At 41.9% G+C, this 14,256-nt stretch overlaps 1 protein-coding gene across 1 annotated transcript; it reads right to left on the bottom strand.

Annotated features, from left to right (window-relative positions):
• Nucleotides 1-1,817: 1,817 nt before the first annotated feature.
• Nucleotides 1,818-14,236, bottom strand: reep5 (receptor accessory protein 5). The gene is made up of 5 exons (XM_052050156.1): nucleotides 14,012-14,236; nucleotides 13,690-13,783; nucleotides 4,484-4,622; nucleotides 3,537-3,705; nucleotides 1,818-2,051 (listed from the first exon to the last, which is right to left on the bottom strand). The coding sequence occupies exons 1-5, from the start codon at nucleotides 14,127-14,129 to the stop codon at nucleotides 2,002-2,004; spliced, it is 570 nt and encodes a 189-aa protein (XP_051906116.1). The 5' UTR covers nucleotides 14,130-14,236; the 3' UTR covers nucleotides 1,818-2,001.
• Nucleotides 14,237-14,256: the final 20 nt, after the last annotated feature.

Raw genomic sequence — 14,256 nt, 5'->3', positions numbered from 1 at the left:
TCTCCGCGGACTTGAAAGCAGTCCGGAAATAAGGGCGAGGTGCCAAATACTGTCGGTTCATTGCATTTAGTATTTACATGTAGTTTCCACCTCGGGGGCGACATGTCACGATGGGGCGGGTTCCGTTCGCACTTCAAGTCGTGATGATACGCTCTTTTTATGTCGTCATATTACAAAAGCAATGCGTCCTTACATACGCAAAATTAGAGGACACTTGGCAGTGTTTACACAAGTAAATGTGATCCAAAGTGTCGTGGATAATTTTTCATCTCATATCGACAAAGGAGCGATACAAGAGGTGGGGGAATTGTTATGAACAGATGAGATGACACTTTTGCTTTAATTTCGAGACGTACAGTAAAGATGACCTCATGGAACGGAGACGTCTTACAAAGATCACGTCACGCAACTGCCGCGTGTCAGAAATGAACTGTGTTTGAATTATATTGACCATATGACTTGATCTGCCTTAAACCCATAGTGAAATGTTTTGCATTTTATAGTAGTTAAAATTAAAAAGATAATTATTGAAACAAGAAGCTCTGTTCAATTCTGTGTCGGCTTTGCTCCATTTGGTACTGGGTATCTTGAATCTGTGCGAAATAGAATGAAATCCCGACGGAAAGGTTACGGGGTCTTGTCCTGGTAACACCTTAGCCTGATCTAAAACCCTATTGCAAATCTTTGGAAGGCCCTGAAACATACCGTCTGGAGAAAAAAAACTGAGAGAACTGGATAAGTTTGTTCACATGAAGAGTGGGGCCAAATACCTGCCGATAAGTGCAGATGTATCATTGGAAATTACCAAAATCGTTTAGTGCCAAGTTTTTCTCATAACTGTACAAGTCACTTGCTCACTAGCTTTTATCTGTGAGTCAAACTCAACTTAGACGGACAGCACTGCGCACTCTTTTCATGTATGGACCAAGCAAGGAGTCCACTCGCCACGTTTAGATGTGGTGAGCCAAGTAACCAAACCCGGAAGCTCAACAAAATCGCAGGCGAAGCGACACCACCTGGTGGCGCTTTTTATTGACTGGCCGCTACATAACGTCACTTCAAGGCGACACAAAGTAAAAAGGACCACAACTCTCATGTGACCTAAAAAACAGTGTCCCGCTGAGAAAACCCCAGGCCTGGTCCACCAGAAAAACTGGTCTTGAACCGCCACTGTTTGTGGTGGTCTGGTACCCTTTCATAAAGCGGGATTGGCGGGTGTAATCCAGCTCGAGTGGCTCACGTCCCCATCGTACCTGCAAGGTTGTTGGGAGAGACACGTGGATTTCATTTCCAAGTAGCGACAAGACAATAAAACATGTTTCATTTGATGAGAAGAGACAATTTAATAATTCACAATTCAAAATTAGATTTTAAATTCATTTACACTGTTATTGTTTTGCTGAATTGTCTGTGTTCAGCATATTTGAGTATTGTTTAACAGAATATTACAGTAAAAGCCTAAATTATTATTTTTCCCCGCACACCAGCTATCATATAAAATGAGTAATTGAACAAGTATGACATTACAGTGGCTACTATATTCTCTAAATTGATGGAAAAATAACAAACCTTTGGAAAAATTGTGTGTGAGAAACGAATGACGATACATCATTTTTTTCCTTAGTCATTTTCTAATGCCATGCTGCTCATCGCAGTTTCGCTCATAAATCGGAAAATCTAAATTCTGCCCAAATTCAGGACCTCACCTGCCAAAAAGCTCACATGTCATCTGTTTAACAAGTTAGATGCAATTTTATACAGTATAGCAGTTCTGGGTATCATTATATTGTCACGTTACGGCAGAAAACATTACACAATTCCATTTAGGCATTTATTGGGTTCATTCAGGATCAGGGCCATGTACAGTGACCCGTCAAACAAGTAAACTGAGCAGGGAAATGGCTTTGACATTACACACCGGAACAGATAATCCATTAAATACAACAAGGCAACATTATTTTCTGGAACAGCTGCACAGACGGTCCTCTGTGGAGGTCCTGATTAGGAGCTCTTCTTCTCCTCAAACATGATGTTGGCTGTTGCTTTTTTGGCTGTGGTAACACACACACACACACACGCACACGCACACGCACACGCACACACGCACACACACACAAAAGGTGACAAAATAAAACACAAGTCAGTGAAACGCAGATGCCTATATTTTTGATATCAGGACAGTTCATACAGTGGTTTATTTTATTTTTTAAATAAATCATATGCCTATTAATAGCAACAGCAAAGATGATCAGTAGTAATAATTGTAAATATTCATAATAATGCAATGCAATGTCATGTTTTTACATGTAGTTTACAGGATTACACAAAAACTGTGGATATAAATAGTCTACACATTCCTATTGACCCCCCTGGCTGTGATTGCCGTGGATGCCAAACAAGATTTTTAAGCAGTGAAAACTGTTTTTATAGAAGTCACGGCGTAAATGGTGGGTCTCTGGAGTGCCTGCCCACCCATCAAGCGTGAAGATATTCAACCACTAAGTAAATCTCTTGTTGTTGACCTATTTCTGAAAATATGTCCTGAGTGAGCTGTTCACCACCCACACAAAGGTTGTCAGTCCTCCACCATGAAAACACTTTCAAGGCCACTGCAGGATTCAAGGTGGCTTTCATTGTCAATTCTACGAGATCAATTATTATTTTTTTACCTAATGATTGAATTAATAAAACAAAACAATCGGAGATTTAGAGAGACAGAAGGCATGACCGAGGGATACGTTAATCTTTTGTTCATGTTGGGTTTATTTGGGCTTTGTGGGCATGACCTTAAACTGGGAAAATGTGAAGGGTACAAAAAAGATTACACAGGCAAAGTGGTCTTAGGTTAGTCCTGGTTAACCATGTCTGGGTACCATGAGGTTTCAATAAAAGCGAACCGGGCATCGGTTACAACTGGTTAAACATGTCAGGGTTCTGTGTGGATTATATGTGGGTAAAGTGGGTGTGGGTTAGGACTGGCCACCAATGTCCGGGCCTCTATTTGGGCATAGAGGGAACAGACTCCCAGAGAGCCAATGAATGTGGGTCACTCAATGCAACAATCCGGCACCGGAGGCATTTTTCTGAACCAAGCAAAGGTGAACCTAAACCAGCACAAATATCACTATACAAATACGGCTCACCTTTGGCAGATTTGTGGCAGAGCAGACAGTTGTTATTCTTGACAATATGGATGTGAGCCTGAAGTGGCCAACATATGTACCGCATGTGGGGCCACCTTTGCTAAACATATTTGGTCCAATTTTGTCTGAAATATTGCAACGTTAACAACACATAATCTGGATATGAGCCTGAAGTGGCACAAGTCGCTGAAGAAAGGAAAACACCTTAGTTATAGTTATTTAGTTATATTACCTCGATTATAAAACCATTTTAGAGATGTGACTCGCCTTTTTTGCCTTGTCTCGTCATTTCCCGCATCTTCCCAACATCTATTAGTTTTTTTTTTTGTTTTTTTAAATTAATTTGAACTGATTAACAGGTTTTGCCCATATCATAATCATCCTTATACTCACCCTCATCTTTGAATTTGTCAGCGGCTTCTGATGCCTTATCCTTGATATTCTTAACCGCATCATCAATCTTGGATTCGTTCTTGAGGAAGAAGGGGCGGATGATGCGATTGTAAATCTGGACCGAGCCGTTGGAAGGGGTCGGAGCCATGCACCAGACCAGGAAGGCGCACTGGTAAGAAGACAAGTACTCATAAAACTGCCCGTGACTAAAAGCCGTATTCTCACAAGCCTCATTTATTTGCTATTTCAACCAGCATTTGACGTGAAATGAATAGTCCAGTGGTTAGCACGTCGGCTTCACAGTGCAGAGGTACCAGGTTCGATTCCAGCTCCGGCCTCCCTGTGTGGAGTTTGCATGTTCTCCCCGGGCCTGCGTGGGTTTTCTCCGGGTGCTCCGGTTTCCTCCCACATTCCAAAAACATGCGTGGCAGGCTGATTGGACGCTCTAAATTGTCCCTAAGTGTGAGTGTGAGTGCGAATGGTTGTTCGTCTCTGTGTGCCCTGTGATTGGCTGGCAACCGATTCAGGGTCCCCCCCGCCTACTGCCCGGAGACGGCTGGGATAGGCTCCAGCACCCCCCGCGACCCTAGTGAGGATCAAGCGGTTCGGAAGATGAATGAATGAATGAATGAATGAATAATACTGTACATCGATCAATAATCCAACAAGTGAAGGTTAAGAGCTTTTCTGTCATTTTGATAAGTAACTGAGCCAAAAGGAGTTTATTTACCATTTTTTACCGTTTAATTCAAACTCAGAAAATATGTGTGAACAGCCTTCGTGGAGGTCTGCACACCTCTAGTTGGCGTGCCTCACTCCTTATTTGTCCTTGGTTATTCTGTGCTTGGCTACATGCTTCCATCAAACTCAGCCATCACAATGACAAACGAAAATTAAAAGGCATCATCAAAACAAGACAGAATGCCGACAAACTAGAGCTCGATTACCTTTCCGATGTAGTAAAATGGGAACCATGAGAGAAAGATGTCTGCAAAGAACTCGGCCACACTGAAGAGTCCATACACCACCCAGTAAGTCAGCCATTTTGTATCATCATCTTTGGTGGCGCTTTCTATGGCCTTGATGCTGCAGAGAAAAGACATACAAACGTCAGGAATTTTCATATTTTATCATTTGTATGGTAGCGCTCATGGAACTGGTCTACTTGTCTGTAGCTTTTCACTGCAAGTACTATATACCGCACTCAATTTTTTTGTAACCCAAGAGTGCACCAGTTAATCTGATGCCCATTCTATATGGATCAATATTCTGATTTCTTGGACATAGTATTTTAAATGTGCTGTAAAGTGCTTTGTTAGAGCTGCAGATGTTGTGAAGGCTCTACATAAATAAAGCTGTATTGTATTCCCTTTTGCGTAGCTCTATCTAGTGGATGTATAATGCAACCGCAGCCACGATTGTAGCCTCTAGTCTGTGCACCTTACAATGCGGAGAAAGTTCTCCCTATGTATGAAAACCATTTTAAAACAGGCCATTCATTGAAGGTGCGCCTTATACTTTGAAGCGCCTAATAGTGTGGAGAATACGGTGATATCGCCGTTGAATTTTTATATAAAATTTAAGTCCCCGTTTTTTTAAACGATAATTTGTCATTTGTGTATTGACACAGTTTTGACCTTATCCTGCTGCTGTTAACCTTTCAAATACCAAGAGATGTTTGTGTATGTGCAGGGGTGTATTGTCTATGTTGGTTGCAAGATGTGGTTTTCCGCTTGAACAGGACTTTGCATTGGGTTACATAGACGGTCGTCCTACTTGCAACACCAAATACACTAAGTAAGGCTTGGTGACAGCTACACATCCAACGAGTGGCCCCCGTTACTAAACATACACTGTGGGTGTATATGACCGTGACACAGTGATCTGCACAAAGCTTGTCAGTTGGAGGAAAAAGATGTGGCGTGATAAGAAAAAAAATGAAATTAAAAAAAAAACATCACACATTTTATCAAAGTTTTTTTTTTCCTATGAAGCATTTGGCCGGAAATGCTATGAGTAACTGACAAAACATTGAGGAGGCACACTTGAGTTTTGACAGACCTGGTCCAAAAACAAGACAACTTTACTGACTGATTTTTGGTCAAACGGTACTGAGCTCTGTAATCTAGTTGTGGTCTTACATACCACTCCTGCCAGTAGATTTTGTTGGGACAATGACTCGATTTAAACATGCTGAGTGACAGCATGACTTGTTGGATAGAATAATGGAGACAATCCCGTAACACTATGAACCTGAATGAAATAATTTGGCAACCTGAGGATGGGACACAGATCTTTATTTTTTTTATTTTTGCGGGGGCGGTTGTTTTTTTTACTTACATGTAACTGATTGTATTGATGTCAAGATGCCAATGGTCGAACATTGATTTCCTGTTCAGGTGTCAAATTGTCACTGTCATAAAATTTATTTATTCTCTTGATGCTCTCAATAATAAACTGCCATTAACAACACACATTCACATACAACAATGCCAATTAAAATTTTGTGTTACAGTTGTACATGTGAGATGGGATGAACAAGGTTACTCTAGTTAGCAAAAACTAAAATTGACAAAAAATTGTTGATGAAATCAAAATGTTTTAAAAAAATGAGTACTGTAATAAATTAAACTACATCTTCCATTTATAAAACTATTATCGCAAAAATGTCCTTCATTTTCATCTTTGTCAAGTAGTATTTATTTCGATATTGGATTGGATAAACTTGTCAAATGTTCCGCATGTGTAAAACAGCAGAGATGGAATTTCTTCCCTCTCAACATAAAACAAGAGGAGCCGGCCGCTGAGCGTGTCCGTGCCGCTATCAAAAGAAAAGTTAACAAAAAGATGACAAAATAATACAAAACAACACATGAGACACAGACAACCGTGCACTCTTAACCACTTTCCTGGTTACACTTTGTTGTCTGAAGCAGTTATAGATGAAAAAGAAGTGAATTAAAGTGTCCTTTTCACCAGTGGATCAAAAACGTCATGGTGCAATGTGCACACGTCTGCTCCAAGCTAAGCTTGAAAGCAACAAGAAGTTGTAGCATCCATTAACGAAAAAGAGAGATTGTCTCTCTTCTGTCCCATGTAAGTCTGCTTCAATTCCAAGCCGCGACTCCCAGTTCCACATATGCTGTACATGTTCTGCTGATTTGTTTGCAGCACTTGGTGGGCATTGGCGGTCGTGCTCTTAAGTGGTTTAGGTCCTATTTAGATGACAGAACCTTTTGTGTCAGCCTTGGCTGCTCTGAGTCACGTACTACTCCCCTGTCATGTGGTGTTCCACAGGGCTCAATTCTGGGGCCTTTGCTGTTCTCGCTGTATCTGCTCCCATTGGGTTCCATCTTAAGGAAACATGGTATTCCCTTCCACTGCTATGCAGATGACTGCCAGATCTATGTCCCACTGAGCAAAAAAGACACCTTCTCGTCAAGGCCACTTCTATCCTGCTTGGAAGAAATTAAAACCTGGATGGCACAAAATTTCTTGAATTTCAATGAAAAGAAGGCAGAGGTGATACTGTTTGGTCCCGGTGGCCCTTGTACATCCCATCCTGTAGACTTGGGCCCCCTGTCTCCTTACTTATCTTAAGTCAACAGTCTCAAACTTGGGCCTTAAACTGGACAGTGATTTCAAACTTGGCAAATTGGTGCCGTTGTTAAATCCAGCTTCTTTCACCTTAGGCAGTTGGCCAAAGTAAAACCTCTCCTCTCTCATGAACACTTTGAGACAGTAATTTGTCACATCCCGGCTCGATTACTGCAATGCCCTTTACTTTGGAGTCACCCAGTCCTCCATTAAGCGCCTTCAGCTGGTCCAGAATGCCGCTGCTCGCCTCTTGACTGGTACTCGTAAGAGGGAGCACATAACTCCTACTCTGGCACCCCTTCACTGGCTCCCCATTCATTTTGGAGTTATTTTCAAGATCCTCCTCTTTGTTTTCAAATCTCTGAATAATCTCGCGCCACCTTACCTCTCTGAGCTCATCCGCCCCTACACACCTACCCGGCACCTCAGGTCAGCGGACCAGACATTATTAGAAGTACGAAGAACTAAACTGAGGCTCAGAGGGGATCGAGCCTTTTCTGTTGCTGGTCCCTCTCTCTGGAAGGACCTCCCACTGAACATTCGGCAAGCCTCCTCGCTGCCCATCTTCAAAACCCTCCTCAAAACTCACTTGTATTCTTTGGCATTCGACTCAGCATGACTTAGATTTGTTCTTAGTTTTACTGTTCAGTGCTTTCTACCGTCTTTATTACGATTTGTTTTACTGTTTATTGTATATGTTAAATTGCTACATGTACAGCACTTTGTATGCAGTAATGGCTGTTTGAAAATGCTCTATAAATACAGTTGAGTTGAGTACATCCGGATCGAAGAAGGAAGGTCAAATAGTGGTCTGAGAATTGGAGTTTACTTGATTATGCAATAATTAATTTCCGTTTTTTTTTTTTGGTCTCACACCCGTTTTCCTGGCGATCCTCAATATATTGAGATGGTTCTGGTTGGCTCATGTTAAACCCTCTTCAACATTTTCTGGAAATAGGTTCAATAATCATGCGAGAGCTGTCATCTTTAAGAGGACACGACCCTCGTGAGACCAAGCGCTTCAGAGAATGACAGGATGGACGAATGCATGTTTTTTTAACGGATTTGAGTGTATGAAGAGCACTTCAACAAATGTGCACGTGACTGTACATAATCCAACAGGCTTTGGTAAGCTTGTGAATATTGAAAGGTGATTCCTTTTTTTAGGATGATTCTTCCACTTATGTCAATACACCGACTGTATAGTGAGGGTGGGGTCACATCCTCACAGTCACACCCACAGGAGTACAAACACACACACAGAGCTGGTGAGAGACTACGTTTACTCAAAATCAACAAAACCAGCTGCTCTGTATGGAAACTCTCCTGAGTAGAACCCCCTGCAAAATTCATCGCACTACATATTTCACAACATTCTAAAAGCCAAAACGTGGCACGAGCATAACTCACTAAGTTATCATTTCAATGTGTGGCTTGATGACGTTTCACGTTTTGAGAGACAATGTGGAAACACATGGACGCCGCTTCTTAAGCACTATATTGAGACTCTAAACAAATAACTAAACCAATGGGCCAACAATACAGAGTTTCAATTTCCCCCTCCCCCCACCCGAGTTGCAGCCTTTACAACTAGAAAAAAGGCATTTTGACTTCAGTGCCAGGTTGATTCCAATTTCATGAATTGTTCAGGCCTCCTGAAAAGTGAAACCGAACACTCCCGTCTGTCGTAAAACATCGAACTTGATGTAACTGATCCAAACGCTTATGTGGCTTTGTGGCAGTTTAGTCTTCCTGGATTTGATTAAGCGCTTTGCTACAGCTGCAGCTGCTGTGAAAAGCGCAATACTGTATAAAGGAAGGCATATTGCATTGTATTGTTCTGTGGGTACACCAACCATTCACTCAGCATACAGCTGAATAGGGATTTTAAGTTGTAAGAAGTATTGGAAATGCGCTGACGGTCATTATCGATGCAATGAAAAAAACATTTTTAAACCCCTCCAAATTATACATATCTGATAAAATTACAAAAACTATTGGGAAAAAAAGGTTGTAAGAGGGCGTGCAGACCACATTAGCTCGGTTATTTTTACTTCCCTCCTTGACAGAAAAGGGTTTTTGTACAGGTTATGTTGGTCTGTTTTGTAGATCAGGGGTAGCCAACCAGTCAGAGACTAAGATCCAATTTTTTTACTGTGTTACTGCAAAGAGCCACATCGCGCGCGCACGCACACGCACGCACGCACGCACACACACACACACACACACACATGCAGGCACACACAGACAACGAGATGAGCGAGAGCTGGAACTTCACTGAACACGAACGAAATCACACAGACACACAGACATCTCTCCCCGGCCCTCATTACCTCCTCCCAACGCTCGCACTCGACTTGGGACCAGTTCGTTGGCTCCGGGTCGATTGCGATTGACATAGTGGGCACCCCTACCTTTAAAGCTGACTAGCTTAGCACTTAGCACTGAACACCATTGTTTATGCATGAGCGGTGATTCTGTTATCAGCTGATTGGTTGCCCTGTATGTCAATCAAGTAACGGGATTGATGATACGCTGACGTAGTTAGTTCCGTGTATTTAGCGCCGTTGTTTGAATGGCAGCGCCACCGCTGAGCCGTTTGACGCTTGTCATGTGAAAGCCCGGGAGCCCCACTGAACCAGCCAAAGAGCCGCATGTGGCTCGCGAACCGCAGGTTGGCCACCCCTGTTGTAGATAGATAGCTGGCTGGCTGGCTGGCTAGCTAGCTACATTAGCTATATAGCTAGATAGCTAGCTAGATTGGTTGACTGGTTAGCGCTTCGACTTCACAGTGCAGAGGTGCAGGATTCGATTTCGGCTCCGGCCTTCCTGTGTGGAGTTTGCATGTTCTCCACCGTGCCTGCGTTGGTTTTCTCTGGGTACTCCGATTTCCTCCCACATTTCCAAAAACATGCATGGCAGGGTAACGGAACACTTTAAATCAGGTATGTCCAACTCCAGGCCTGGAGGGCAGCTGTCTAGCCTGTTTTCCATCTCTCCCGGCAGCAACACACCTGATTTAAATGATCAGATTATCAACCAGCTCTGAAGGAGCATTAGAACGATCCAGATTATTTGAATAAGGTGTGTTACAGCCTGGAGAGATGGGAAACAGGCAGGACAGCGGCCCTTGAGGACCGAATTTGAACACCCCTGCTCTAAATTGTCTAAATTGTGACTGTGAGTGTGAATGGTTGTTGTCTATGTGTACCCTGCGATTGGCTGGGAACCAGTTTAGGGTATAGTCATGTGAGGATAAGCGGATAAGAAAATGGATGGATTTTTTTTTTAACATCACAAAAAGGTGGCATTTGAGCAGGGGTGTGTAGACCTTTCCTATCCACTGTATTTCAGTAAGTGATCTTTGCCACGCCTCTTTTCTTCAAATGGTAAGACACACTGGTGCTTACAGTTGAATGGTTCTTTTGCCATGAGCTTCCAACTGTTTTCTCAGAACTGTTTACTGGTGTTTGTGGGCTTTGCAGACAATCACGTGATTATTTTGAAAACAACAACTTTGTGTTACATAATTGTACGTCAAGGCCAGTTGGGGGCACTTTTTACTTAACTGCTAATTTGAGGTTTTGTTTTGTTTTATTTGTTTTTTTGTCAGAGCTTATAGGTCATAGTGCATTGGATTGGATTGGATAAACTTCATTGTCAAATGTAGTGTATGTGTAACATACAGCACAGAACATAACATAACTCAACATAAAACAAGAGGAGCCTCTGCGGGTGTCCGCGCCGCTATCAAAAGAAAATTTAACAAAAAACTGACGAAATAATACAAAACAACACATAAGACACAGACAATCGTGCACTTTTGACCACTTTCCTGCATACACTTTGTTGTCTGAAGCAGTTATAGATGAAAGTGTCCTTTTCACCAGTGGATCAAAGACGTCATGCTGCAATATGCACACGTCTGCTACAAGCTAAGCTTGAAAGCAACAAGAAGCTGTAGCATCCATTTACGATGTGCCATGGCATCCCCTTCTTTTGTGTTCATCCTGGCTTTGCTTTGTCTTCTCACTACGCTGGCCTAAATGAACTGTGCTTTGCATGTCACACCGTGGAGCCAGAAATTCTTACCATCAGTGTAAACATGATCCCTTGACAACTAAAACAATATTCTGAAGAGGCAAAATAAGAAAAGTTGTGATACATTTTACAGGTCTCTCTCTTAATGAAGTCTTTTTAAACTCACAAACTATAGACAAATTGACAACACTTCCCAGTCATGAGTTGATCATTGTCGACAACCCATTGGAATCCAGGGAGGATGCAGCGCTGACTTATGCGGACTCTGAGAAAATTAAATTGTGAAAACCGTTTAATGACAGAGATGTCCTGATCACACTTGTGTGAGGCTGAGTCACTTGATTTGGGCAATCAGCTGATATAGTTTAATATAGCGCTTCTTTTGTCAAGCACCTCACCCCGTAATTCTCGTATAAAAAAAATTGTCTGACTCATCTCAAAAGATTAAGTGTAAATAAGCAACAAGCATTGTTTTTTTGTGAGGGGGTGGGGGGATCCCACGTTTTTCTTCCTTTTGACTGTTTCTCACCACCCCACAAACCTGAAACCATGGAAGTCAAGTCAACAGTATTTATAGAGCACTTTTAAACAGCCATCGCTGCATATCAAACTAATCTATGTAGCTGTTTCGCTTGCCAATATCTTTGTACCTCAGGATTATTTTGTCACTTTATGATCTTTGAAAATTCATTTAAAAAAAATAACATCGACCTTTTTTCGCCATATATAAAACTGAAAATTACATCATCGGCTGTGTACCAGCCAGCTGTGTACCTATTTTTTGACTTCCTATTCAATATTTCAATATAACGTACCACATATAAGACATGAATCTCCCAAAACTTGATAAAAGAAAATCTATTTTCAGTAATGAATGCACTGGTGACAGCACAATATTTGTTTTTTTCCCTTTTCTCTGTGTAAAGGCTTGTTGACAAGTACCGGTAATCACATTAACACGTGATTACCGGTACTTGAAGGAACTCTTTGAAAGCTTTTTGCATTTCATATCATTTTTCAGAATCGTCTTTTCTCTATCTGATGTTGACTGCTAGTTTGAGAGTCTACATCTTGTGTGCAAGTAATACTGTCACGTCCCGGGGTTGCCAGCAGGGGGCGGGCTTTCTGCCCGCCGTTTACACACCTCTCACCCATTAGGGAGTAATTGCTCAGTCTTTATTTGGACGCTCTGGCAGTCTACTCACTGCCGGAGAATTCCATGCCGTGCCAAAATTTCTCTCGCCCAATTCCTACTTGCATTTATTCATTGCCTCTTAGCCTTGTGGCTGTTATTACGCGTCGTTGTTCCTCTTGCGAGTGAAACTTATATTCATTGTTCTAATCTGACCCTCCTTGCCATCTTTTTCCGCAAGCGTTTTCAGTTGTCCTTTTATTTTATCCCTGGTCCCTATTTTGACCAGCGCTTTTTGTTATTCTCCCTGTCGGGTTATTTTGTGTTCGTTATTAAAGACTCCTTTTGTTATCTGACAAAATCTCTTTTTGTGTGTGCTATTTCGGGGATCCACTTCCTTATTTTGTTGTGCACGGAGCGATCATTCTATCGCTTCGGGCACAACGTAACAAATACGAGCTTGCGTAGACCTTGAAATTATGGGTTTGCATATTCCAGTATATACTTTACGATTGTAACTCAGAAAACCACACTCCCAATTTATATTTTGTATACTGTATGCTCTAGGTTGGGGATGGTCCTGTTTTTCCTCCCCCTTTTGAGGTCATATGAAATCACAATTTAACGATAGTGGAACCTCGAAGTGAAATTGTCCCGCTGAAGCTGCAACATTTGGAATTTAACCCAAAAGTCACCCCTATCTCATGATACCCCTGCAAAACTCCATCAGAATATGTAAGAACTCAAAAAGTCTGTTTTGTTTTCATTATTTGGCCTTGATCTGCAGTTTTGTAATGCCACTACTGAAGCATACCAGTGACACCAAAGAGAAAAAAATGTGATGACCACATTATCAAAGATTAAACTTCTTGTGACGTCAAGTGGAACATGTGCCTGTCCTCAGTTCAATAAGGCTTAAGTGCCCATAATGCTGTATTTGTTGACATAGATGTTTGTTTCATTCATTAAAAAATAATAATAAGTGATCATGGGACTGACGACTAAAATACTGTTATGACAGTTTGATAACCAGTTTCTTACTTGCCAAAACCCATTTAGGCTGCAATTGCGCAATTTGTGAAGTGATATTTGGTTTTTGTGTGAGTCACAAGACGTAGATGGCGTGTGATGCCATAATAGTGCGCACATTCAAAATGACCCATTACCGAATTACAGGAATAAAAGGAACATGTTTAAACACTACTGCTCTGATAAAATTTGTTGCGTACCGACAGGATATTTGATTACAGTACCAACATAAAAATAAATTGGATACATGCCAGCGATGTTAACTTTAGAACAGAGAAGTGTGTATGCGTGTTAGTGTGTTTGTGTGCAAGAGTGTGGGTGTGGCCCCTCCTCGATATCGCCCGGTCCACTTACGATATGTAAGCTGGGTACAGAAAGCCGATGAGGTTGCACAGCAAGGAGGCTCCATAACCAATGACCAAGTACACTGCGATGATGCCAATGATTGCTGGAACAAAATCAACACAGCTATTTAACACAAATAACTTTCAACATATAATATATAATCCATGCAATGCTATAAATGTCTTCATTTAGTAATGTCTTAAAAGGAACACATCATTCTCGACATCTAAACGTCAAAACCGCTCAGACTGCCACCGCGTCGACAGACTGCCACCGCGTCGACTCGCCAATGCAGTCTTTTTTCTCCATTCCTCTTTCTGTCAACACTCACCGAGAGCGATGTACGTCCTGCTAACCCCGGTCTTCGCTTCGACTTTAGCAAGGGCATCAGTCACGAGGCTCTTTTCGTGGAGGAACTTCTCAAATCTTGCTTTGAGTGCATGTACCATGGTTGCTCTCGCGTCCCGAACAAGGATGAATTAGGAAGTTGTTCTATGGGAAAATGCGACACTGGTGAAACCGAACACTCCCGTTAGTTACAAAGCATCAAAGTGGATAGGACACCAACAAGAACTT

This window comes from Hippocampus zosterae, chromosome 18 (assembly GCF_025434085.1).
Source record: "Hippocampus zosterae strain Florida chromosome 18, ASM2543408v3, whole genome shotgun sequence".
In the NCBI taxonomy this organism is placed as follows: domain Eukaryota; kingdom Metazoa; phylum Chordata; class Actinopteri; order Syngnathiformes; family Syngnathidae; genus Hippocampus; species Hippocampus zosterae.
Note: the sequence above shows the minus strand (reverse complement) of the source record. Positions and strands in the feature narration are given on the sequence as shown.

Coding starts and splice junctions, on each gene's coding strand:
- reep5 (XM_052050156.1), bottom strand. CDS start 14,129: ATGGTACATGCACTCAAAGCAAGATTTGAGAAGTTCCTCCACGAAAAG. Junction 13,784..14,011: donor CAGGACGTACATCGCTCTCG/GTGAGTGTTGAC, acceptor ATTTTGTTCCAG/CAATCATTGGCATCATCGCA. Junction 3,706..4,483: donor CATTTTACTACATCGGAAAG/GTAATCGAGCTC, acceptor TCTTCTTACCAG/TGCGCCTTCCTGGTCTGGTG.